A 27,742-nucleotide genomic window follows, 5' to 3' on the forward strand; every position below is an offset into this window, starting at 1 on the left:
ACTAGGAGGGGACAGTGCCAAAAATCTCACAGGGGTGGGAATCCTTGGAGGGAGCCAAGGTGAGGAAAAGGGAGGGCTTCCTGTAAGCTGCGTCAGCCACATCTATTTGTGGGCTGACATTTGTCAAGACAGGAAATCTACATTCTGTCAACTTTTCCATTTTTCAACTTTGGGGTGGTTTTGTTTGCCCCTGGCGATGCCATGGTGCCCTGCATCTCAGTGCAGGCGCCCCCACCAACAAGGACTGGGACCCTCATCCCACAGCTCTTCTCCATGTGTTTAGTGGCCTGGCACACGTCATGCACACTCCTTGCCACCCTGCGCTTTCCTCCCCCCTCCACTGTGGGCACGGCTGCCGCTGCCCAGGCTAGTGTGAAACCCTGCACTCCTGCTCTCATTGCATAGCTGCTGGGAGATTTTTTTTCATAAGATAGTCTCCTTCCACTTAATAGAGTCTCCTCCATCCCCTGAGACTTGACTCCAGCCTCCCAGAGGCTGAGCTGGAAGGGAATATGGGTGAGATAGGACTTCACTCGTGGCTCAGGCAGTAAAGCGTCTGTCTACAATGCAGGAGACCTGGGTTTGATCCCTGAGTTGGGAAGATTTCCTGGAGAAGGAAATGGCAACCCACTCCAGTACTCTTGCCTAGAAAATCCCATTGGGCGGAGGAGCCTGGTGTCCATGGGGTTGCAAAGAGTCGGACACGACTGAGCGACTTCACTTTCTTTTTCTTTTCCTTTCTTTCTATGCTACACTCCAAGTGGCACCTCATTGAGCATCCCCAGCCCCACTCTACCTCCCACCCCACCTGGATGCCTACTTCCCGGCTCTGTGCGCTGCCCAAGGGTTTCCCTGGCAACCTCCAACCCCTGGTGGCTTGGGAATAGTGGCCCTGGGAACCTACCAACCCTACCACACCTGGTTCTTTGGTTTTCCCAAGAAGTTCATGGGATCTGCCTGCCAATAAAGGTCCGAGGCAGGCACGGACATGCTGAGAAGGGCCAGATGGGCTCAACACCCCCACGATAGAGGGGGCACAGAATCTAGTGAGTAAGACTCCTTTTGAAAATGGTAAACATGTCTGAGCTGAGCCAGTACATGCAGTGACACTGTGGTGACAGTGCTCAGAGGCTGGTTACAGCCTGAACTCAGGGTTAAAAGATAGTTTGGCTTCTGGTTCCACCATCAACCTTGGACATTGTACATGTACTTAATCTCTCTAGAGTTATGCTGCCTCTACTGACCATGCTCTGGGACAGGGAACTCATCACTGTAAAAGACCATTCATTCAACAAACTCATGGTTGCCAGGGCAGGGGGAAGGATGAGGGGGAAGAGATAGTTAGGGAGTTTGGGATGGACATGTACACACTGCTCTGTTTACAGTAGATAACCAACAAGGTCCTACTGTCTTGCAGGGAACTCTGCTCAATGTTATGTAGCAGCCTGGATGAGAGGGGAGTTTGGAGGAGAATGGATACATGTATGGCTGTCACTTTACTGTCCACCTGAAACTATCACAACAGTGTCAATTGGCTATATTCCAATATAAAATAAAAGTTAAAAAATAAAGATTCAATCCAATCTGCAGACAACTCTGACTTAGAACTATCTTCCTAATCTTTGTTCAAATTAAATTCCTTGTAGTTTCTGACCTGGGTCCTAACACTGTCTTCTTCAGCCACACAAAAATTCAAGCAACAAATGCTGGTGGTTAAACCATTGCCTTCTAGGCAGATACAGGCTTGGGGTCTTGCTCCACCTCTTAAGCACCCTGACCTTGGGCAAGCTAGCCTCAGGACATCCAGGAAATGGGATAATTCACAAAAAGCCCTTAGCACAAAGCAAAGTATTTAGCACATGCCGAGTACCCAGTGAGGCAGGCTTGTCTTCTCTCTTCCACTGTGCATGTGTGCGTCTAGTTGCTTCATTCATGTCTGACTCTGTGCGACCCCATGGACTGTAGCCCTCCAGGATCCTCAGTCCCTAACATTCTCTAGGCAAGAATACTAAAGTGGGTTGCCTATGTCCTCCTCCAGGGGATCTTCCCCACCCAGGGATCGAACCTGAGTCTCCCTTCTCTCTTGCATTGCAGGCAGATTCTTTACCGCTGAGCCACTGGGGAAGCCCCTTAAATATTTGAGAATTCAGGTTTCATCTTCTTTGATCTAAAGGTCTCTGATCCTTCGACACAGGACTCTGTCCTGATCAGACTCCACTCTCTTGCTCACCCTCCTCCTTGTTCGTCAATGTCTCCACCAGTTGGAGGTCCCAGACTGAACACAGTGCCCCAAGGATTAGGCAACCTTCCATTTTCTCACCAATATTTTTTAATGCAGCTTGAGAGTGGCCCATAGGAAGGGCAAGCATCTCCCAGAACAACCAAAATGACCTGGAATTAGGGAGTGAGATTCAGAGCACATCTCTGTTTAGGTCTAGCACTTTGGACATTCCTCTCCTGTAGCCCCACAGCCTGTTTTGTTAATATTCCCTGAATTCAACTGCACAGGCCCTGCCTAATCTGTGCCTTGTGACCAGCACCCCAACCCCACTCGGCCCGCCACCTGACTGAGCCACAGCTGAGTTCAGGCTGGGGGTGTTAAGCCAAGTGGAGAACCAGGTAGGACTCTTAGTGTCAAGAGGCTCATGTTCTGTTTCCAGGACATGACTCATTTATTCCCATCCTTCAGATCTCAGCTGAAGTACAACTTCTCTGGAGAGACCTTCCTGGCAGGTCCCACCTGAGTAGGTTTCCTCTCCAACCCCATTACTTAAAAAAAAAAAAAATCATTGCATCTTTGTTTCTTTATCACCTTCAACAGTACGTGCCATAGATTTGTAAGTATATGCTTGGGCTCGAGTTGTTATTGGTCTCCATGGACATCCCTAGCAAGGTGCTAGGGATCTGGCCTGGGAGCCCATTTCTCTGCCTTTGTTTTCCTGCTGATAAAAGCAGTGGTTTATCAGACCCATGCAGATCTTTAAACAGAGAATGCCCAAATGTTGAGCTCACTCCCTCCACCCTCTGCTCTCTGGACCATTTCATACTGGTCTTCCCCACTCCCTTCTTTCCTCCATCAGATCTGCTTCCTAAATGACATTCTCCACCCCAGAGAATGCATCCACTTTCTCAAGAATGCATCCTCACCTCCTAAGTCTAAGCACTGAGCCAGGTCGGTCCCCTGAGCTGTAACGTTCAATTCTGAATCACTTGCTGAGTAACAATAACATTAATGGTTATTGAGCCCTACAGTTCACCAGGCATTGTGTTGCTGCTGCTAAGTCGCTTCAGTCGTGTCCGACCCTCCGCAACCCCATGGAGTGCAGCCTACCAGGCTCCTCCGTCCATGGGATTTTCCAGGCAGGAGAACTGGAGTGGGTTGCCATTGCTTAGATAGTAAAACACCCGTATAAGCCCACATGGGATTTATAGTCTACCAGGGAAGACTGTGTAGAACAATAATAACTCAAGACACATGTATGTACTTTCAAATCTATGGTACATACTGTTGAAGGTGTTAAGATAAACAAGGTTGCGAGGATTTTTAAGTAATGGGGTTGGAGAGGAATCCTACTCAGGTGGGACCTGCTTGGAAGGTCTCTCCACAGAGGTTACGTTTCAGCTAAGATCTGAAGGATGGGAAGGAACGAGTCATTTACAGACCAAGGGGGTGAGCTTTCCAAGAAGAGGGAAAAGCACGTACAAAGGTCCTGAGCTGGCAAAGAGCATGGTTGTGGAGAGGCTGGAAGGAGGGTGATATGGATGGGCATGTGGCTGCAAGGCCTGAGCTGCAGAGGGGACTCCAGGGGCCGTGTTAACGGGTCAAAGGCAAGTGCAGTGGGCGGCCTCTGAAAGTTTTAAGTCAGAAAGTAATACAACCTCGTTCATTCTAAGACTATCACTCTGCACCTTGTGGAGAATAAATTGGAAATGGGCACGAAAACTACCGGGAGGGTGAGTTAGAAGGCCATTGCACAGACCAGGCAAAAGAGAATGGTGGCTTAGAAGGGTGGCGGCGGCGGAGTAGAGTCCTTGACTGCCTCCTGTGTACCCGGCCAAGACTGAGTGTCCCACGTATTAGGCCTCTGTTCAAAGTCATCGTTGTTGCTGTTTAGTCACTAAGTTGCGTCCGACTCCTTGCGACCCCCTACTGCAGCACACAGGCTTCCCTGTCCTTCACCATTGCCCAGAGTTTGCTCAAACTCATGTCCATTGAATCAGTGATGCCATCCAACCATCTCATCCTCTGTCACCCGCTTCTCCTCCTGCCTTCAATCTTTCCCGCATCAGGGTCTTGTCTTCACATCAGGTGGCCAAAGCATTGGAGCTTCAGCTCCAGCATCAGTCCTTCCAAACTCACCGCGCTGCCCCTCATTTCCCTCTGCTTCTCTATCTTCTTTTTCTTAAGAACTTTTCCAGTTAGCATTAGTTTTCGGCTGCAAATCACAGGGAACCCAAACAAATAGCAGCTTGAACAAAATAGAAGTTTCTCTCTTATGCGAAAGAAGACTGGGAGAGGGACAGTAAGAAGCAGGTGTGGCGCTTCGTGGCATTAGGAACCCAGGCTTCTTCCGGCTTGTCTTGCCGGCCTTGGTATGTGGCTTCTTCCTCGTAGTTCAAGAAGGCTGCCAGAGCTCTGGCTATCCCATCTACGTTCTAGCCAGCAGGAGGGAGGAAGGGACAAAATAATGTGTGCTCTTTTTTTTTCTCTAAAGACATTTCTTAAAAGTAACACATGTCATTTCCATTCACATTCATTGCTCATTCACGTGGCTGGGAAAATGTAGTCTTTATTGTTGGCAGCCATTACTCATTCCTGGGCTCTTTTACCAGTGAAGAAGGGGAGAAGGACTGTTGGGGCATAACTATCCCATAGGCTCTAAACTGTTCATTATCTTTGTGCCTGTGCCCACCCCCATTCAGCCCTTATTCAGACCTTAAGCCCTATGGTTCTTACACTGTAATGTCTCTCAGACTCAGCTCTTCCTGCTGCCTCCCAGACACAGATCCCTGTCATCTTACACTGGATTGTAGAAGTAGCTTCTCTGACCTCAAATTATATTATCACTAGATACATTCTGTTACCCCTAAAAGTCCTGCAGTTGCTCCCTTAGAAGGTTATGTCACATTCCTTGTTTTAGTGTTCAAGGCCTTCTATAGTTAACCTACACTAGAACCCATTGGGTTCAGTTTCAGTAACATTAGCAATGATTGTCATGCGTGGGTGCTAAGCCACTTCTGACTCTTCGCAACCCTATGGACCTAACCCTCCAGGCTCCTCTGTCCATGGGATTCTCTAGGTAAGAGTACTGAAGTGGGCTGCCATTTCCTTCTCTAGGGAATCTTCCCAACCTAGGGATCTAACCCGGGTCTCTTAGGTCTCCTGCACTGGCAGGCAGATTCTTTACCACTAGCGCCACCCGGGAAGCCAGGCGAGTCATTTCAGCTCAGTTCAGTTCAGTTCAGTCACTCAGTCGTGTCCAACTCTTTGCAACCCCATGAATCGCAGCACGCCAGGCCTCCCTGTCCATCACCAACTCCCGGAGTTCACTCAGACTCACATCCATCGAATCAGTGATGCCATCCAGCCATCTCATCCTCTGTCATCCCCTTCTCCTCCTGCCCCCAATCCCTCCCAGCATCAGAGTCTTTTCCAATGAGTCAACTCTTCGCATGAGGTGGCCAAAGTACTGGAGTTTCAGCTTTAGCTCAAGAGTCTTCTCCAACACCACAGTTCAAAAGCATCAATTCTTTGGTGCTCAGCCTTCTTCACAGTCATTTACCCTCTATTAAATAAGACAAGTGCCTATGAGTGTAGATGGTTCTTGGGGAACACTGGATCTTTTCCTTTGCTGAGCCTCATTCTTCTGATCTGTAGGTTGGAGATATAAGCCTGTCTCACCTACTTCCTATATTTAAGTATGAAATTCAAACAAGAGAAGGCACAAAAAGCTGGGGAACACATAAAATCCAGGACTCACGCTCTTCTGTTTCTCCCAATGACCCAGAGAAGTAAGCAGGCAGAATAGAGTCCAGAGACCCTGTTTAGTGGATTAGAACATGGTGACTCAATGAGGCTTGGTGATTTGTCCTGTCCCCGACTCATAGGGCAGAAGCGGCCTGGGATCCTGACTACCTGCTGTCACGTTCTTGGGTTATTTGTTGAATTTGGGGGTTGTCTTCTGTGATTGTGTTGGGGCAAAAGGAGAAAAAGCCAACTGTGCAAAGCGAATTAACTTTTGCTTTCAGCTGGGACTCTGAGGTCAACTTATTATGTGTTTAAGGGCATGCTATCTGCTACCTAGATCGAAATTGTGATCGGTGCTGTAGAAAAACAAACAGCAACTTTTAGTGGGAAGCCACTTCCTATTAGCAGGTACAGGTGGAAATGGCCCATCATCTCTGAATTCCGTGATGTCAGATTTTAGGGGGTGCCGCAGGCGGGGTTGGAGACTGGCTAGACGTTTTCTGAGAAAGTACATGTCAAAATTAATAAAGTAAACAGCTGTATTGTCAAACTTACAGAGTTAAGTAAATGTGAATACAGTTAACTGGGTAGTAGCTTTGTAATTATTTTGTCAAGTTTAACATATGAAATTGCTCCCACTTAGTTACCAGCATTCTTAATTTGTTTTGTTCTTGTTTATAATTTAAACTGTGTATTTTATTTAGGGAGTAAATGTGTCTTGAGGCTTTTCATTATTGCAGAAATTAGACTATATCCTCCTGAGTTTGCCAGACCATTGCTGCGACCAAATTAGGCAAAGCCAGAGGGCTCATGAGACTGAGCCAGGGTCTCAGAAGTCTAGTTAAGGATGACCTCAAGCCTGAGGAAGGAGAAGGAGAGCCATCATTTGTTGAGTACTGGATTCTTGCATTCGTCATCCCATTTAACCATCCCAAGAATCTTTTATGGTGTTATCTCCATTGGACTGATAGAAACACTGAAGCCAAGAGCTGTGGGGGTAACCCACCACCATTGTGTGAGGGTGCTTATTAATTGCCTCTCACCCAGCAGATTGTAAGTGTTTAAGAGAGTGTTTTCTAGAATGCCCAGCACTTGTAGGAGGTTAGGCTTTACTGTTGTTTGTTTTTTGGCCGTGCCATACAGAATATGAGACCTTAGTTCCCTAACTAGTGCTTGAACCCACACCCGTGCTGTGTCTTCACTACTGGACTGCCAGGGAAGTCCTGGTTAGGTATTATTATTATTTTTTTGGTAGGCATTATTTTTGAATAAGTCAGGGACACTGTCCTCTTGTTCATGGCTTTTCATTCTATGCACTTTCTCCTTGTGCCCTGCACTCTGTGAGGTAGGTGGGGCAGCAGTAATTTCTCCATCTTAGAAGCAAAGGAATGGAGGCTTTGAGAGGTATGTGAGGCAGCATCTCACTGCTGGCCCAGGGATCCTGCCTGGAGAGGGAGGGTCCTCTGCCTGGGACACTCCCGTGCTGATGGCCCAGAATCTCCTCTGACGTTCCCTTGGCAGCCGGGGAGCCATTCAGCCTGGGCATCCCCTGGGCTTGGCTCTCCCTGATCCACTCAGTGCTTGAGATTTCAGACCCCAAGGTCACTTAAGCTAACAAGCGCATGACCTTGTATTTGGGTGAGGGGGTGATGATGATGCCTGTGGAGATCTTCGTTTTAGGAAATAATCGTATTTCCTGGAAAGTCTGCGAAAAATCGTGCCATTGCTTGAGGGTGTTTCATAATATCACTCATCAAAGTAGAAGCTAATAGAGAAGTGTTTGCCTAAGGAATCATCATCATTATCATTACCATCGTCCTCCTTATCAACAACCTCAGCTCTAATCATGACAGATTTTACCAAAAAGAAAATAAAGGAGGCCTTTTGAGGACCTGACTCGCGGAGGGCTCTCCTCCATGGAGCCTTCTCTGTCTGTCTCCCTCATTTCAGTGAGTCAGTTTTTCCTCCCCATCTGTTTGCTGTTTGGCACTTTATACAACTGTCTGGGCTCTTTCATTTTGCTTCTGCGGTTGCTCAGCTCCAACGTGTTCCCTCCTGACGCTTCCCCTTTGTTCTGGCAGGCTCCTCTCATCTGCTGGTTTCCAGCCCTATGAAGTGTCAGAGGTGGGTTGTAGATTTCAGGCAGCATTTTGTTGCCTGGCAACATGTAACAAGCATCTTCTGTGATGGCTGCATCCTGTAAAATAGAGCCAGGGCTGGGCCGCTGGGATGGATCAGGCTCCGGGGGCCTCTCCAGGGTGGTTGGGGAGGAGGAGAAGGGAGAACGACAGTCAGGCAGGCTCAGGTGACTTGGAGTGTAACCGTTCTGACTCTTCTGTAACAGCGGGGGCGCCAGCTCACCCTCTCCTGTTCTGTTTCAGGAATCACAGGTGTTGAGTGGTCAGAAGTCCTGGGGAGGAGCCATCAGAGGTTCTGTTTGATTTGGTGGCCACCTGCTATGGCTGCCCGAGGGGTGGCCAGCTGGATCTGGGTGGAGGTTGCTGGATGGTTTCCACTTGAGCCAAGCTCTTAGTTCATCTTGTTCCCCATGGGATGTAAAAGGCCTCCTGTCTGTGAAGATAACTGGCTTCTATATCTGCAGTCAGCCCAGCCACACGCTTCCCAGAGACTGGGTGGAGGTTGAGTGGGGGTAGAGTGTCATCAGAGAAACACCTACCTTAGAACTGGAAAAATCCTCATGTTTTACATAAAGAAATCGAGGTCCAGAGAAGGGAGCGACTTGGCTGTATCACACAAGTTGGAGAGCATCCAAACTCCCTGTTGAGTGGCTCTCTCCTGGGGCTGACTGTCGGGTGAATGACAGGCTGAATGATGAGTCCTTTGTGGAGGAGGAAGAGGCAGCACAGTGAGGAGAAGCCTAGTGTACTTGGGCCCAGCACACTCCCCTCCAGCCTCCATTTCCTTACCTGGAAAGAATGAGGTTTGTGGGGCTAGAGGCAGCCCCAAGTCTCAGTGACTCCCAGAGACAAAGCCTACCCAACAGGCAAAGCACCTCCTGCCCAGGAGTTTGGTGGTATGACCATGGTTGTTTTCTCCCTTCCTTAGAAAGGCCCAGAGGTTGGGAGCCCTGGGCCTCTGGTTAGTGCTCCCTAGGAGAGTCCTATTCTGCCAGCACAGCCACGTCGTGTTCCTGAGGACACTTGTCACCATCAGGCCCATTTAGGAAATCTGTGTCTTTCCAAAATGGCCCCATAAGGCATCAGAGAGGCGAGCTGCAGCTGCCCACTCCTCTACCTGGCCAGCTCTCCAACCTGTGTTGGGGGTTGCAGCTGCATGGGGCTGGGGCCCCCTGCTGTCTCAGAGGAGCAGATGGAGCTCCCAAGGGGGCTGCTGATGGCACATGGGATTTTATACCTCCCTCTCCAGGTCCTGCAAGTGAGAAGAAACTCCAGGTGGGTCATCTCTCTTCTGCCTTGCTCCTTCTCTTTCTCCAGCAAGAATCTCTCAGTTCAGGAGGCAGAAAAAAAGAATTTGGGATGCTCTGGACTCTTCTTCTCCAGCTGGATCGCTTCATTCTGTTCCTGGGGCCACAGAGATGAGCAAGGAGGCCCCAGCACAGGAGGCTTTCCTTCCAGGTGCTGCTCTTGTAGACCTTGGGGGTGTGCCAGCTCTGAAGATTTAGAAGTTCCTCTAGCAAGAAAGCCCCCCTAGGGGCATGGGCTGGGGTGTGCAGGTGCTGACCGTCTTCATTCCCTTTTCCACCTAAGTCCTCAGCTTCAGAACTTGACTTCTTTCTAATGTGTTCTAGGCTCTTCCGGTTAATCATATGAGCCAAGGTCTGGGTGCTTTGGCTGTGGCACTGGCAGGCCTGGACCAGCCCCTGAGAGCCTGCCGGAGACTTTGTCACTCTTCACATGGCCAAAGCCCGCCCCCGGAAGTCCAAGGATGTGTGCCATCTGGACGCCCAAGCTTTTGGAAAGGGGTTAGAGGCAGCTCCCTCCACAGGCAGGCCCCCAAGCCCCACAGCCAGGCTCCCCAGATAGGTTTGGTTGCCTCTGCCGAGTTAGAATTCTTCCCACTCACCTGCTTGGCATCCCCGCTTCTCCGTGGCAGGGGAAGCTGCCCAACCGGAGCTCCCACGTCCTGCCCTGGAATCCCCACTGCTCTGGGAAACAGTAACAAGAAAACGCCTTCCCAGGGTATTTCTTCCATCCGGCTTCTCTTTGTTCTTGGTCACAGAGCAGCCCCCACCTCCCTCCCACTCTAACGCTGCCCAGGTGAGACTGCAGCTCTGGGCCCTCCTCAACATTGCCTCGCCTGGGGAGCTGCCTGCCTTGAATTCTCTTGGAAGGCAGAACGGAGAGGAGAAAGACACCCTTCTTCCCTTTGAGGCTCTAGCTGGGACCACTGCCTACGCGGCACTGCACTCCAGGGGGCGCCATTCACATTGACTGCTGTGTGAATGGCGCTCCCCGCAGTTGCACAGCGCACAACCTACGCTGCTGTAACAGGGCAGCCCTGGCTCCGGTTCACTCCCTCGTGAAGTTGGCTCATTGTAATATAGATCCAGGATCAGATACCCAAGACAGGACGCATCCCCAGCAATCTCTCCTGTCAACCTTACTGGGCCTTCACTTCAGAGGCACGTGTGTGCTAAGTTGCTTCCGTATCCTAAGCATCCTAGACTCTTCCATGCTAACAGCAGTGTCCGACTCCGTGAGACCCTATGGAGTGTAGCCCACCAGACTCCTCTGTCAATGGAATTTTCCAGGCAAGAATATGGAGTGGGTTGCCATGCCCTCCTGCAGGGGATCTGCCCAACCCAGGGATCAAACCTGCTTCTCTCAGGTGGGTTCTTTACCACTTAGCGCCACCTAAAGGCGTAATAATGTCAAAGATGGGGCTGAGGAATCCGCCAGACCCAAGCTCACACATACATGTTATTTTGTGCAAGTTCTGTCATCTGGTTGAGCCTCAGTTTCCAACTCAGGAACACAGGAAATGACCATTGCAAACCTTGTTATTGTGAGGATTAAGTGAGATGATACACAGAAAGGTTTGGCCCACATGGTACACGGCTGTCATTTGACAAATGATGATGACTGTTACTTTTTAAAATACGATTATATATCCAGTCCTACCCACTTCATAGAGTTAGCCCCAGAAATAAAAGGAGATGAGAAATAGATCATCACTAAGGTCTTTGATGAAATATCTTGCAAGTATCCCAACCACTGTTATTCTTGTCTCCATATATAAAACACTAAGATCCATGAAGCCTCTTTGCTTCCAAATGACACTCTGATTGATGTTGGGAAAAGGTTCAACTAGGAGAGAGAAAACTCCCAGGTGGAAGACCATGGCCCAGGAGGGTAGAATTGAATGAAAACCAAAGACGGCAGCTGTGAGAAACCAGAGGCTCACAGAGGTGAGTGAGATGAGATCAGGTTTAAGCAGCACCTCCCCTGGACCGTTGTTTACTCACTGCCTCCTTCCGCCGATTCTCAGAGCTTCCTCCTAGTGCCTGACCACTGGGGCTGGCTCAGGACCGTGGAAAAGAGCAAGCCCCAGGAGCAAGCACAAGATTAGATCCTGCAGTGGGAGGGACAGAGAGGGCCATGAGGCTAAGGGTGCTCTGCAGCGGGGGCTCAATCCAGGAAGGCTTTCTGGAGGAGGTAATTTGCTGGGCCTGAGGGTACTCCAGCCAGAGGGACCAGCACAAGCAGAGCTTAGAGGTGGGGGAGCACAGGGCAGGAGAGGAAGTAAGTAGTTGCTTGCCAGGGGGTCAGTGAGGCTGCAGCTGTACTCAGGGTTAGAGTGGTGGGCAGGGGCCAGGCCAGTCTAAGGAGTTTGGATTTAATCCTCTATCATAGACAACAGTAACCAACCTTATTTATTTACTTTTTTCTGTTATTCCAATAATGCAGGAACGATGGTTTTGAGATACGTGACTTCTGCTGTGGGTGTGCCATGGGTTATAAATCATTTCTGCCAGCCTAGCTGGAGTCCCTGCCCTTCCTTTCTGTTGGAGAAAGCAAATCAGAGTATAAGACAGCGAGAGTGATGTTATCATAGTGATAACATTGAAACTACCTTGTAAATCCTTCTCAAATGTCAACCCTTCAACTACTGTTAGTCCTGGAGAGGTTATTGGTGTGTCAAAGTGTTTCTCCACACTGGGAGTGCCTGAGGTATTGTCCACACTGAGGCTGAAGAATAGCCCACCACCCCCCGTTGTAGACTAGTGGGCAGCCACTGGTGGGTTTTGAGTGGAGGAGAGTCCTTTGTCTTGGAAAGACTTCCCTGGCTCCGGTGTGTGAGGGGAGCGCAGATGACTGTGAGTCAAGGAGGCTAGTTGGGAGGTTGCTGCCATGTTGGACATGGGACAGGATGCACCTCTATAGCAGTGGCGGAGGTGGTGGCGGGGATGGGAGTGAGGAACGGATGTGAAAGAACTAGAGGAGGTACCTCCCTGGTGGTCCAGTGGTTAAGACCATGTGCTCCCAAGAGCAGGGAGCACGGGCTCCATCCCTGGCTGGGGAACTAAGATCCTGTATACTGCATGTTGTGGCCAAACAGGAGAAAGAGCTAAAGGAGCCCAAATTGACACTCCAACTCACTGGATGTGGGGTGATAGTGGAAGAACTCTGCGAACACTCCAGCATCCTGGCGTAGCCGGGTGGTGTTATTGCCCACAGACAGGAAATGCAGGAGGAAGAGGATGGATCTGGAAGGATCTGGGCACAGGGAGGGGCAGGTGATGAGCAGGGTTCAGATAAGCTGAATTAATTTACCTGCTGTCCCCTGGATATGTCCCGTGTTGGCAGGTGGGTCCATGGGTTGGACGGTCAGAGGGGAGGTTTGTGTTGCTTTCAGAGGCCTGGGAGAGCTTCCTAGGTGGTGCTAGTGGTAAAGAATCCACCTGCCGGTGCAGGAGACACAGGAGGTGGGGATTTGATGCCTGGGTTGGAAGATGCCCTGGCATGGGGAATGGCAACCCACTTGAGTATTCTTACCTGGGAAATTCCATGGACAGAGAAGCCTGGTGGGCTATAGTCCATGGGGCTGCACAGAGCTGGACACGACTAAGCAACTGAGCACACACACGCAGACACACACACAGAGGCCTGGGGGTGGCAGCTGAAACCTCCGCTGGAAGGGCAGAGGGCGGTGGTCTCCGGGCCCTGGGAGGACAACGACATGCGGTCTTATTCTGGCGCAGTCCTCCCTACTTCATCCCAGGAGTCTGACTCTGCGGGGGCTTCCCAGAGCAGGGACTCCGAGCTGTTTCATCTCCTGATATTGGTATCTGACCACCCAGTAGGTACAGGATATAAGTTTGCTGGATAAGCAAAACCAAGCTGAGGTGAAGAAAGACTGGTGGCCCCACAGGGACTGTCAGCTCGTTGGAGGCAGAAGGCCCCCTCCCTTTGTGGGGAGGCTCTCCTCACAGGAGAGGGTGAGGAAGAGATTGAGCCAGGGGGGAGAGACAGAGGGATGTGAGGGCGGTGTTTCAGAGGAGGAAGGGGAGAAAGCGGGTGAGAGAGAAGACAGACAAGTAGGCAATGGAGAGGAAGACAGAGAAGGGGAAGAAGGGAGACAAGGACGCAGGCAGCCGGTGATGGTGAGGCCGATGGAGCCGGCCTGTTCATGCTGCTCTGCTCGCCAAGGCCCAGCGCTGGTGCTTGGAGCGAGTGCCCTTTACCCGCCCTGCCTCTCCCTCCATGTCCTCCCGGCTGCTCACCTGGAGCACCCCCCTCCCGCCCTGCACTCCAGCCTCACCCCTGCTCATCCTGGGGGGCTCTGCAGCCTCAGAGGGTGTCCCTGCTTAGCGCACCCCATGCTGCCTGTCAGCATGTGTCTCAGTTCCAAGTCAGCCTTTTCTAGCTTTTGTGTTGCTGGGTGCCAGCCTCCTTCCCTGGACTGTAAGTTCCCTGAAGTCGGTGCCAAGGCACATAGTAAGGGCTCACCGACAGCTGTTGACCGAATGAACTCTCTTGGTGAGCCCCAGTGCCTGCCAGATGCTGCTCGGGGTCTTATGTTTGTTATGTCACCTAACCATCAGCATGATCCCATGGGAGATGTTTTACATTTTGTTTTATGGAAGGAAAGCCCAAGACGTGGGGAGATGAGCTCCTTACCCAGGTCACACAGAGAACAGATGGCAGGGCTGGGGTCTGAACTCTCATCCCATCTCCGCCACGCCACCTCCAAAGAGCGTGGAGGACGCGCTTCCCATGGGAACAGTGCTTCTTCCAAACATATTGTTTTTCTCCATTTTCATGCATTTTATTAAACATTTCCAAATCAGGAAACATGGAAATATTTTTTAATAAGAAGAAAGAAAACATTGCAAATAGAGAAACTGACTCAGAAGGCTTTGCCAGATGAACCATCTGGTTTTTAATTTAATAACCATTCAAAGAGGTTGACAGTACTCCCCTTTGTGGAGAAAATGGACTGTGGAAGGAATGGCAGCTGGCCTCCCTCAAATGCTGCAACCATTTGCAAAGTGGGGAAGTTGAACAAAACTTCTCAGCCAAACTCGGGGAGGGAGAGACCCCAGGGAAGACAAACACACCCCAGGAAAAGCTGAGCTGATGTTCTTGTTCAGACTTCCCCATTGAGAGGCTGCAGCCAGATGTATGACACCAGCCAGATGTCCCAAGTCTCCCAGTTTGGCGAAAGTCTCTGAAGAAAGATACCAGAGAGACGTGCAGGCCACCACCTCTGAGAGAGAAAGCCATGCCCGCTATGTTCACAGAAAAACCACAAGCCACTTCTGTTTGGCGACACGCTGCAACTTGTTTGTTGGAGTTGTCTGTTCTGGTGGTGATGATTTTCTTCCCCTTTAAAAATAACCAGAGGCTTTGCACCCATGCTGTGAGTTCTTGGGGCTGGAAATAAAAGACTGGATTTAGATTTGCCTTGGAAAGATTCAGGGCTGTCGCCTTGAATTACCTGGTGGAGGGAAACATCCTTACTTTCCTAAATTCAAAGCCAACTCTTTAAAAAAAAAAAAAGGGCATTGACTATAGAAATGAGACAGATGAGCGAATGACTTCACGGATACTTGTGTCATCAGACACATGGTCCAGGAGGCTGATGCTTAGCCCTGGGCCTCCAGGGCCATTTATTTCATATTATAAGATGTTTAGAAGGGAAATTGTTTTTAAGAAAAGAAAAAACTTTTTTGGAGGGTTTGGTCTTGATGTGAATTCACCTGTAGCTAGAATAATGGAATAACCCTAAAGTCACCATAATAAGCCATTTACTGTGCAGCTGACTTTGAATTTCATGACATTCTTTCATGTACCTCAAGCATTTCTCAAATCCTCCTAAACAAAGGCTCATAAGATGCTTAAAAATGGCAGTTTTCTCCCCAAGGCTGGAATCAAATGCCCTTGCATGCTGAGGGCACTTGGTAATCAGGGCTTGATTATACTGGCCACCAACATAAAGGCGGAGGTAGGGATGGGAGTAAAACCCAGGACTCCATGAAAATGTCTTCTGTTAGGTAGAACTTCTCAAGCCCCCTGATCCAAGCCGGTACGTACTCGCCAGTCCCCTGGCAATCTGTCCTGCTGGTGGGGACTAAGCAGGGGCTCCGGCGAGCTAGGACAGGCTGGCATCCACAGACACTGCCGCCACACCCCTCCCCATGCCCTGCGCACTGCAGCCACCGTTTCTCGAATCAGGAAACAGATAGGTTTCTGGCCCAGCTTATTTACTCACTTGCGGTGAGAAGTTAGGGAGGTTGCCTAGTCTCCTGATCTTCTCATTGTTTTATTATAAAATTGGAGTTAACAGCTCCTACCCCACTGAACTTGTCCGGCTGGCTTGTAATTAAAACAAAATAGGATCACTAATTCATTCATTCAGCAAATAAGTGTCTACTTTGTAGTAGACAAAGTAGAGAAAGTCTTTTTCTTCATGAAGCTTGTATTCTTTTTTTTCTTAAACAAACAAAAAAAAATAATATATATATATATATTTATCTGGATGTGCCAGGTCTTAGTTGCAGCATGTGGAATCTAGTTCCCTTACCAGGGATCGAACCCTGGCCTTCTGCATTGGGAACACAGCATCTTAGCCACTGGACCATAAGGGATATCCCTGAAGCTAGTATTCAAACAGGTATCAACAGTCAATTCACACAAAAAATAAGCCAAATGTGTATTATGTCAGGGGCTAACACTCACGTGGAGAAAAGTGATGCAGGAGAGGAAGGTGGGGTGTGGTGGGGCTGGGGCCGCAGTAGTTAAATAGATTAGACAGGGAGCACCTTCCTGAGAAATTGACTTTGAGCAAAAGCCTGCAATTAATTGAGGTGAGAGCCTTCCAGGTACAAGGAATGGCAGGGATCCAAACTCTGAGATGGAGTAAAGCTGGGCCACGGAAGGAGCTGTACAGGCAGCACACGGCAGGAACAGCGTGGCTGAGGGGGCAGCTCCTAGGGTATGGGGTCGGAGAGGTCCCAGCGCTGTGGGGGAGGGTCCTTGAGACACATGCAGGCTTTGGCTGTTGGTCTGAGGGATACAGGTGACGTGGTCTGTCATACTGTTTTGCAAGCACCAATCTAGTTGCTGTTGGTGGGTGGTGAGTGGGGGTGATACAGGCAGCAGCAGGGGAATCAGGTGACTGCTGCAGCGGTCCAGGCGAGGAGGTGGGCCTGGGCCAGACGGTGGCAGCAAAGCTGGCGGGGGCTGCCCATATTCTGGACATACATTGGAGATGAGGCAGATAGGGTTGGATAGTGATAAGGGATTGACACTACACATCACCATGCAGAAGGGCTGTGGTCAACCCCCAGCAGTGGGACAAGGATGAGTGAAAGGAGAACCTGGGAGGAATGAATGACTTTTCCTACGGGGCAGCGTCTGCTGCCTCTTCTCCTCCGTGTCCCCTTGTGGCTGCCCTTGTCACTAGGACAAAACTCCAGGTGGGAGATGCTCCAGGTGGGAGGCTCCCCAAGAAGCAGTCACATCCCTTTATGTGTATCATATGTTCCAGTGGACAAAGACCTTCTACAGTCACTCCTCGCCACAGTCTTGTGAGATAGTCAGGGCAGACATTATTACACCCTGATTCCCTAAAGAAGAAACAGATTCTGAGATAGTAATTTGTTCAAGGTCACAAAGCCGTTAGGGCATGAAAGGTAGTCCTTCAGCTCCAGATGCTGCATTCTTTCAGCTATGAAAAGGCCAGATGTATCACACAAGAGGGCACAACAATAGCCAACATTTTTACTGCAGCTATGTGCCAGGCACTATTCTAATAGTTTAGCAATATCAGCTCATTTAACCCTAAAGGTAATTCTGTGCCAGCTGGTACAAGTATTGTTATTGTTGTTCAGTTGCTAAGTCGTGTCTGACTCTTTGCCACCTCATGAATTACATACAGCATGCCAGGCTTTCTGTCCATCATTATCTCCCTGAGTTTGCTCAAACTCATTTCCATTCAGTCAGTGATGCCATCCAACCATCTCATCTTCTGTCACCCTCTTCTCTTGCCCTCAGTCTTTCCCAGCATCAGGGTCTTTTCCAATGAATCAGCTCTTTGCATCAGGTGGCCAAAGTATTGGAGCTTCAGCTTCAGCATCAGTCCCTCCAAAGAATATTCAGGGTTGATTTCCCTTAGGATGGACTGGTTTGATCTCCTTCCTGTCCAAGGGACTCTCAAGAGTCCTCTCCAATGTCACAGTCTGAAAGCATCAATTCTGTGCTCAGCCTCCCAGATAGCTCAGTTGTTAAAGATTCCACCTGCAATGCAGGAGACCCCAGTTTGCTCCCTGGGTTGGGAAAATCCACTGGAGAAGGGATAGGCTACCCACTCCAGTATTCTTGGGCTTCCCTTGTGGGTCAGCTGGTAAAGAATCCACCTGCAATGCAGGAGACCTGGGTTTGATCCCTGAGTTGGGAGGATCCCCTGGAGAAGGGAAAGGCTACCCACTCCAGTATTCTGGCCTGGAGAATTTCATGGACTGTAGAGACCATGGGGTCGCAAAGAGTCAGATACGACTGAGCGACTTTTCACTTTCACTTTCAGCCTTCTTTATGGTCCAACTCTCACATCCATACATGACTGCTGGAAACACCTTAGCTTTGACTATATGGACCTTTGTTGGCAAAGTGATGTCTCTGCTTTTTAATACACTGTCTAGGTTTGTCATAGCTGTTCTTCCAGGGAGCAAGTGTCTTTTATCCCCTTTTATAGATAAGAAAACTGAGGACAAGGTCATGCAGATACTACAGAATAAAACCCAGACTCAAACATAGGTAGTTCACCGTGACACCTAGCAATGGTCCACACCAGTGGCCTTCTACCCGAGGCGGCGTGTGGGCAGCAAATGGAGAGTGCAGAAGCCGAGAGGTGTGGGGTTGCAGACAGAGGCCCACATTGACTTGGATGGGTTTTGAGCTGCCGCTTTAAAGGTCACTTAGAAGGGATCAGTGAAGACATGGCAGGCAATACAGAAGCAGGAAAGGTATGAGGCGAGCTTGGACCACAGCAACACTGAAGAAGCCAAGGATGGTCAGAGCAGGAGGAGAGCAGGACAAGTCACTGAAGATGCCAAGAGGACTGTTCTGAGGAGGGAAGTGCCAACAGGCTCCAAGGCCACCAAAGGGTTGAGTCAGGTACATGTGGGTTTTTCCACTGGAGAACTGAATAAGTGCAGGGGCTTGGGGCTAGGGTCTAACTGTACAAAGCTGGAGAATACTAGAAGATGAAGACAAAGAATCTTGTCTTCAAGGTTTGATTTGATTCCTGAAAATTTCCAACAGACAAACCAGATCCAGGATAAATGACTAGAGCCATCAAATCACTAAGATGCATGTGAAAAGAGCGAGGTCACAGCTACTGTCAAGAAGCTGAATTCTTGTGAATAGTGAGAACCAACTCCAAGCCCAGGGAATTTGGCAGCCACTTTCACAAAAGTTTTTCTGCCAGAGAGAACAGCTGAAGTCACTTTAACGTGCGTCACTGAATTACTAAAGCAACTTAACTCTCACAAGGGGACAGGAAAAGCAAGAAGCAGGCCATATTCATTCCACAAATACTTACTAAGCACCTTTTATGTGTTAGGCTCTGAGAAGGTACCTAGAAAAGGTTACAAAGAGGTAACTCCAGGTTGGACAAAAAGGCCAATGGAACAGAGTAGAGGACCCAGAAATAGCTTCACTTTCACATATAATCTATATGACAGGTAGCATTCTTAGTGGAGGAAGGATGAACCGCTCATTAAGTGGATTTGGGATAGTCGGACATCACTGAAGCAACTTAGCAGCAGCAGCAGCAGCGTATAAAAAAAAATGAAGTTGTATCCCTATCTCACACCATACATAAAATCAATTCTAGCTGAACTGAAGACAAATATGAAAGGCAACATTTAGAAACATTTAAAAGAAAGTCTTAAAACTGCAGATAGGAAAGGATTTCTTTAACAAATTATGCAAGTCACTAATTATAAATTAAAATGATGATAAATTCAGCTACAGTAAAATGTAAAACTTCTGTTCATCAAAAATACTATAAAGAAAAAAATACTACAAAGAAAGTAAAAAGACCTGGCACAAACTTGGAGAACATATTTGCAACATATAAACTGACAAAGTTTTTATCTAAAATATATAAGGAACTCTTATAATGAATTAGAAAAAAAGACAAAAATAAACCAATAGAAAAATGAAAAAAAGTCATGAATAGTACTTTACAGAAGAGGAAATATGAGTGACCAAAAAACATATAAATTGACATTCAGATTTCATCAGGAAAATGTAAAATAAAAGCATGATGCAATACCAATTTACCCATTAGTTTGGCAAAAATTAAAGTCAGATGATGATGTGTTGATAAAAACATGGAGTTACAGGAACATGTATCAGTACTGATAGAAACCTAATTTTTACTGTGTTTTGGAAAATAACATGACATTTTCAAATGACATTAAATATGTACAAACCAGTAAATCCACTCTTAAGTAAGTGTCCCAGAGAAACTCTTAAACAACCAGGAGCTGTGATTAAGAATGTTTGTAGCGGTATTGCCCATTAGAGGAAAACCCTGGAAACCACTCACGTGGCCATCGATAGGTGAGTGAATAAGTGATGGTGTAGTAATATGATGAAATGCAGAACAGTAGTGAGAATACATTATAGTCACAAATATCAGCATACATGTTGACTAGGAAAAAGCAATTCAGAGAAAAGTTCATTGTATTAGTTAACTGCGTGCATGAAATTGCTTCAGGCATGTCTGACTCTTTGCAACTCTATGGATGGTTGCCTGCCAGGCTCCTCTGTCCATGGGATTCTTTAGGCAAGAATACTGGAGTGGGTTGCCATGCCCTCCTCCAGGGGATTTTCCCGACCCAGGGATTGAACTTGCATCTCTTACGTCTCCTGCATTGGCAGGTGCGTTCTTTATCATTAGTGCCGCCTGGAAGCCCCATTTGTTATCTACTGCTGTGTAACAAATTGTCCTGTAACTTGCCAGCTTAACACAGCAAACATTTGCAGTCTCATAGTTGCTATGTGTCAGGAATTCAGGGACATCTTAACTGGGTACCTCTGGCTCAAGGTCTCTCACGAGATTATGGTTAACGCCTGTCGTCTCACCTCAAGGCTTGACTTAAGGGGTTTCTGTTTCCAGGCTCACTCGTGTGGTTGTGGGCAGGCTGAGGTCCCCTACCACACGTGTGGCTTCTCCCAGGGGGCAGTATTCAAAAGAGATCAAGGTAGAGATCTCCGAGACAGAACCACAGTCTTCTCATAACCAAACCTTAGACGTGACACCCATATTCTGCCATGTTCTATTCCTTGGAAACAAGTTACTAGGTCCAGCCCACACTTAAAAGGAGGGGATTACAAAAGTATGTGAATACCCCAGGAGAAGAAATACTGGGGGTCATTTTAGAGGTTGCCTAGCCCACTCTTACAGTATGATTTCATTTTATGAAATTCAGAGATAAGTGAAAGTAAATTACATATTGGTTAGGTAGGCATACATACCTAAGTAGAAGCACTGTGAGGAGTTTGGGATTAACATATACACACTTCTATATATAAAGTAGACAACACACGAGGATCTATTGTATAGTGCAGGGAACAGTACTAAATATTTTATAATAACCTATAAGGGGAAAGTAACTGAAAAAGAACATACATATTATGAATATATATATATATATGACTGAATCACTTTGCTGTACACCTGAAATGAACACCACATTGTAAACCTACTATACTTCCATTAAATTTAAAAAAAATTTAAAGGAAAACCACGGTGAAAAAAAACAAGAACATGGTAACCATGAAATTCAGGATGTTGGAGATCTCTGGGGAGATCTGCGAGGCTGAAGGTGGTAAGAACACGCAAGTAGGAGCAAGAGGACAGTGAGTTCAAGGATGCTTATTCTATTTTCAGGCTTCATAACAATTTTATGTTATGGATATCGATGGGGTTTTTTTCCCTTAGGTTTAGTTTCATTTTGATATTATGGAAGTTACAGCTGCATACACTTAGACTCCGTTGTTCTGTGGTATTTGCTATCCTCCACCAGTTTTTCCCGTTTATGCGTCTCCAGGAGTAGCTACATTTACCTCCTTTTGCTAATTAATTGTAAAATTTACCTCCGTGTTTCTTCGTGACATGCTCATACTGCTGTTTCTCGGTGCTCCGGTTTCAGCCTCATCTGTCCCCTTCCCACAGTGGAAGATAAGGATTTAGCTCCCGTTCCTTCCCTCCAGCTCTTCCTGTGTCCCACCCCCACCTCCTTTCATCATAATATCACTGTGTTGGTTAGATCAGTAATCAGTATTTACATTACCCAGCCAACGCTAATTTGACTCTATTCAGAGCTCAGCCTTGTAGTAAAGCACAACTTTTCCTTTCCTGTAGAACTTTTCGTTTTTCCTGGTTAATTATCGTGTTTGTTCATTCGCTTAGGTTGCTGTGTATTTATCACTAATTTCACTTGAGACTCTGGCAGTTGTTTACATTTCTTCTCAGTATGTTCGGGCCCTGCAGGTTTTCTATCAATTTCATCTTCTTGGAGCAATACCTCCCAGAGTCGTCTGACCTGTTCCTGTCTGGACAGGTTGTTCTTCATGCCTAGTGCATCACCGTCACCCAAGGACCTCCAGGCACCGTCACCCTGGGCCTGTCTCCTCTGCGGATCCCCAGTTTTCTCCATCTCAGGGCTTCCTGCTGGGTTCACTCTTTTGTTTGGGTGATGCTTGCCCTCCTGTAGCTTCAGAAGAAAGGGGACTGAGGACGCAAATCTTTGAAAGCCTTGGCTGGTTTGGAGATCATTTTCCTTCAGAATTTTGAAACCTTTATTCCATGGCCTTCTAGCTTCCAGTGTTTCTGTGAAGAAGTCCAAAGTCACTCTGACATCTGTTTGACCTTTCTTTCTCTGGAAGCTCCGTAGCATCTTTCCTCTTCCCCCTGGTGTTCTGAAATTTCACATAATGTGTCTTGCTGTGAGTCTATTTCCATCCACTATGCTGGGAACAGTGGGCCCTTGATCTAGAAACGTGTGTCCTTCAGCTCTGGGAAATCTTTTAATGATATCTTTAATGATTACTTCTTGCCCTCTTTTCCTTCTTTCACCTCCTCCTTTTTTTTTTTGCCAGTTCTGTTTCTGGAACTTGGTGTTTGAATTGGTAGACTGATTCACTAATTTTCTCCTGTTTTCCTCTCTTTCTCTTTTTCTGCCTTTTGGGAGACTCCCTCTATTTATCTTCCAGCCCTGTGGGAGGACTTTCTTGGTATATGCTATCCTTGTCTCATGGGTTCAATATCTCATTTATCTCTCTTAACATATTAATTACCGGATTTGTTTCAAGAGTTCTTCTCTGTTAATTGTCTGTGATCCAGAGTCCTTTTTCTTTGTTTGTTTAATTGACTGATTTGGTCTGTGTGTTTAATATTTGAGACTTTCCTCGGATGTCTGGGGATTCCTGGCTGCCCACTTATTTCTAAAAGCAGGGAACTAAAACAGAGTTGTACAGGGATAAGCTGTGCTGTGCTTAGTCACTCAGTCGTGTCTGACTCTTTGCAACCCCACGGATCATAGCCCACCAGGCTCCTCTGTCCATGGGATTCTCCAGGCAAGAATACTGGAGTGGGTTCCCATGCCCTTCTCCAGGGGCTCTTCCCCACCCAGGGATCAAAACCAGATCTCCCGCATTGCAGGCAGATTCTTTACCATCTGAGCCACTGGCGAAGCCCAAGAATACTGGAGTGAGTAGCCTATCCCTCCTCCAAGGGACCTTCCCAACCCAGGAATCGAACTGAGGTCTTCTGCATTGCAGGCGGATTCTTTACCAGCTGAGGGAAGCCCAGAGGGATATGAGGAGGAAGCAAAAATAGCATCTACCATTTTTACCCAGTCACACAATCTTCCATATCTATCATTTATTTCAGAATATTAAAAGCAAAAAAAAACATGCCACACTCTAATGATATATTAATAACTATCCTAACCCTAAAAACATGCCCACAGCTTTTCCTCTTTAGCTCTTAAAGAAAAACTTGGGACTTCTTTTATCAAAGAAATTGTCTATCGCAAAAAATATCATGAGATTAGTATGTGAATTTGTGACAAGTGTAAACGACTCTAAAATTGTGAATAGATTTGGAAACAGTTTCTCCCTCCTCTCCACTCCCACAGTCCGGAATCAGCCGCCCGGCTCTCTCACTCATCACTTCCTGCTTGGTGAGTTGCCTGTGTGTTTTATCTCCATGACAATGCTCCAAGCCACAGGAAAGTAGGATGCATGTCCGGTTCATCTCTTATCTTCTATAGCCCCTGTCAGGAGGGAGATCTTCAAAGTTGGACAAAGAATGAATGAATACATCTTCAAGATCCCCTTTTCCTCTTCTCAGCATGCATAGTTAACACCAGAGGATTTTAAATGGTGAATGAAAAAGAAACCCACAAGATCATAAAGAGAATTTAGAGAAAAATAAAGCAGGAGATCAAACCTCAGCTTTAAAGAGACAGATGATTGGTTGCTGTTATTTAATTCCACTCTGAGGTCTAATCTCTTTACCTTCGAGTCCACCCACATATGAATAGGATGGCCCAAGGTCCTGAGGGCAGCCGAGCAGTTTGGGAACATTAGTTTAAGCAAGGAAAGGAGGGCTTTGGAAACCTCCATGCACAGCCAATAAGTCAATCAGCCAATTAAATCCACAAAGGACAGGCTGCAAATTAAGTCTAAACCCCGTGGTTTGGCATTCACGTTTCTCCATTGCCTCCCCCTGGGCACCTGCAAACTCCCTGTCTGGGGCCTGCCTTCTTTAGTCAGCCTTGCATGTAGCTGCTAGAACCATTCTCAGGTGGCAAGTGCCCCATATCCATTCTTTGTCCTGGAACTGACAGATTTCTTTCATCCCTGCATCAGATAGTTCTCCAGCCCAAATACCAAGACATCTTCATCCTTCCCTTCATCTTCATCCTTCCCTTCATCTTCTCTCCCTTACTGGGACCCTCCATCCACTGGACTTGTAAATGTCTGCCACTGTATTTTTCTGTGCATTTTTTTTCTCAGACTGATAACACTTACCACTCTTGGCAATAACAGTAATTGCTGACATTTAGTGTGCACTTACTCTGGGCTGGGCACTGTGCTAATATTGCTGGTGGATTATTTTCCTTAATCCTCCCATCAGTAGATAAAGGAACTAGGTCACAGAGAGGTTAAGTCATTTGCCCACAGCCATTGAGCTACTTAAGGCAGAGCTGGGGCTTGAAGCCAGGCGAGCTAAGCTCAAGACCACAGGCTCACCTCCTGTCTAGGCACTGCCTTGATGTCACTGTCCTCAAACCTGACCCCTTCCAGGAAATGTCTGATGAACTGAAGACCCTGACTCTGCACCATGTGTTTACATGTTGCTGGCTTGTGCCGTCTTCACCCTTCTGTGCCCCTACGTTCGATCTGTCACTGAGTCTTGCCACTTCACAATCTCCAGCGTGCATCCCTGGAAGGAAGGAGTCCCCACCAACACCTCAGCATGGGCCCTGAGAGCCGAGGCTGCCACCGTTCTTCCCAGCCAAAGAGCAGCAGGCTGTGAGAGGAGGGGACTACACCAGCCCGAGGGCCTGGCAGAGCCCCAGGGCTCTGGGGAACGGGAGGGGAAGAGTGGCTGCCCGTCCAAGGCCACGTCAGACCTGGGATGGGGCTGGAGCACTGGGACAGGCCACACTCCATCTTGGGGATCAGATTTGGGGACCATCAGCCTATGCTACTCCAGTACAGCCAGGTGAGCAGGCACAGGCCCAGCCCTGGGGAGATGAGGCCCACTGGGCGGAGTAGGCAGCCAGGGTGCCCTTAGGGCAGCAACAGAGTGTCACTGGGGAGCCAGCAGAGCAGGGAGGGGAGGCGAGGGAGAGCGTCTTCTCAGCTGAGCTTGGGGAGGGGCTGTCTGCTCTTCAAGTGTCCCCCTGGAGTTCCGGGAATGCTGTCATGTGCACAGCTATGGAAGACTAAAATCACCCTCCTCTGACTGCTGGTAGAGGCCCCAAGCTGGGGCTGCATAGCCCCCTAATGATGTGCTCACCGGGGTCTGCTCGGGCCAGGCTCAGCTGTGCGATGAAGGCTGCCGCTTGCACCTCCATCCTGGCTTTGCCATTTGCTCCCCACCTGGCTACACCACCCCAGGGCTGCATCTTTTTAAACATCCTGTTCACCACCCACAGACCACTCACCCCAGTCGGCCATGTCATTTTGTCATTCGGCTGCTCAAGGACCTGGAATCATTTCCAAGGCCTTTAAGACCAAATCCAAGCCTCCTACCCTGGAATTCAAGGCCTTCCCAAATCAGACCCTTTGTCTCCACGGCCACCTCATCATCTGCTACTGGAGCCCAGGTGTCCTCATGTTGCTAAAACTTCCTTATCATTCCCCCACTCACACAGCAGTCGTTTCCACCTCTCTGGTGCTGCGGGAAGAGTGAAAAGAGCATGGGCTTTACTTTGGTTATGTCCTGTGTGTTTTGGGGCAAGTCACTCAAGGTCTGTGTGCTTCCAGTTGCTTACCTGTAAAAATACATTACAAGATGTTGTGAGAATTAGAGTGTTTGTATACAAAGAACTAGCCACAAGGTAGGTTGTACTGTGTGGCTCCCACTAATATAGTGCAAGTCAATAAATGTACTAAGTAGCTTCACCCAACTCTTTGCAACCTCAGGTACTGTAGCCTGCCAGGTTCCTCTGTCCACAGAATTTTCTAGGCAAGGATACTGAAGTGGGTTGCCATGCCTTCCTCCAGAGGATCTTCCCGACCCAGGGATCGAACCTGCATCTCCTACGTCTCCTGTATTGGGAGGCGGGTTCTTTACCACTAGAGCCAGCTGGGAAGCCCCTTGAGTCAATAAGTGAAATCCATATTCCTGTGCCCTTGGCTTTCACCACTCACATGCCCTCCACCTCCTTTCTCACCGTCAGGCTTCTCCCGGCTTTTAGGCTGCTCTCCAGATGCATCCGTATCTGCGGCCTTTCCAGCACGCCTGACTTGGGGTGGGGGTAAGGGAAAGAAGAACAACATTTGCCAGTTGCCCACTGGGCTCCAGGCCCTGTGGGGGACGTGGAGAGCGCTGACAGTAGCAGCGAATACTTTCTGAGGGTCTCCTGTACTCAGCCCTGTCCCAAGCATGTCATGTAAGCCTTGTTGGTAACTCCGTTCTATGGATTAAGGCTCCTAAATGGCTTTCCGCTCTATCCAACCAGGGTGGTTTGGTCGCCCTGGCCGTATCTCACTTTTCCCGTCCAGTGGACTCCAAGAGGCTGATGCTAAGAGTTTATCCAGGAGTGATGTCCGTGTCATTCAGGCTTATCCTGTTAGAGAACATTTTGAGAAAAACACCCACCTTCGTTCATCTGCCCTGCCACCCCAGGTGCAGCCAGGCCCACCTGCTGCACTCATGTTGGGCCCTAGCTTTTCACAAAGGCACTGTTCCCTCTGCCCAGAACACCCTTCCCCTGGTCTGCCAGGAAAACTCCAGCCTCTGACCTACCCTCCTACATCGGGGTCAAGATCATTGTCCTTTCCCTCTTGCCCTCCAGGTGCCTCATCCTTACTCTTCCTCAAATGTCTACATGCTTAAAATGGGCCCTTCCCCTGGGCGGAGAAGCCTAAGGGCAGAGCTTGTATCCTGTTCATCTCTCTGTTTCAGTACTTGACACAAAGCCTGGCACACAGCGACCCTTGGTGTTTGGAGATGAAGGGAGGGAGGTGAGGGATAGGGTGGAACGGGTATTGGGCAGAGGGAATGGTGGGGATATGTTTCCAGCTAGTTCCTCCCAGGGCAGGACAGCCACGAGCCTCCATTCAGCTCAGAAGAGGAGGCCATGCCTCCACGAAGACTCTGGAAACTTCCCTGGAAACAGGTCCGAATAACCCCAGCTGCCGCAGCCTCCCTCCAGACACCAGGGAGGTGCCAGTCTTTGTGCTCCATCAACCTTCTTAACGGGAAATTGCTAAATGCGTTTGGTGATTTTTTTTGACATTTTCCCTGTTCAGGAGCTTGTGATTTCAGATTAATCACATCCACATACATTTAGACTGTCAGCTTGGAAGGGAAAATCTAAATTTTATTACTGCATGATTTCATCCAAAGCTATTTTACCAAAAAGGACGTCTGCAATATGGTGCAAATCATGACAAAACATTTTACCGCCGGGACCAAGCTCATGGTGGGGGGTTGGGGGGGATGGACAGAGAGCTGCAGGCAGGACCTGGGTGGGCAGAGCCTCAACAGCGTCCGTCTCCTGGAGAGATCTGTGTGCCGCTATCACTGCTCTCT

The 27,742-nt window shown here is 48.3% G+C and overlaps 1 protein-coding gene across 2 annotated transcripts in view; it reads left to right on the top strand.

Moving 5' to 3' along the window:
• Positions 1 to 27,742, top strand: part of KCNN3 (potassium calcium-activated channel subfamily N member 3) — a 162,467-nt gene that overhangs the window by 111,033 nt on the left and 23,692 nt on the right. Inside the window, exon 4 of one of the 2 annotated variants that reach the window (XM_068965234.1) lies at positions 23,607 to 23,651. The exons of the other annotated variant lie outside the window; for it this stretch is intronic. Coding sequence (XP_068821335.1) covers positions 23,607 to 23,651 — 45 coding nt within the window. The remainder of the gene's footprint in view (positions 1 to 23,606; positions 23,652 to 27,742) is intronic. 2 annotated transcript variants of the gene reach the window in all.

This window comes from Capricornis sumatraensis, chromosome 2 (assembly GCF_032405125.1).
Source record: "Capricornis sumatraensis isolate serow.1 chromosome 2, serow.2, whole genome shotgun sequence".
NCBI lineage: Eukaryota > Metazoa > Chordata > Mammalia > Artiodactyla > Bovidae > Capricornis > Capricornis sumatraensis.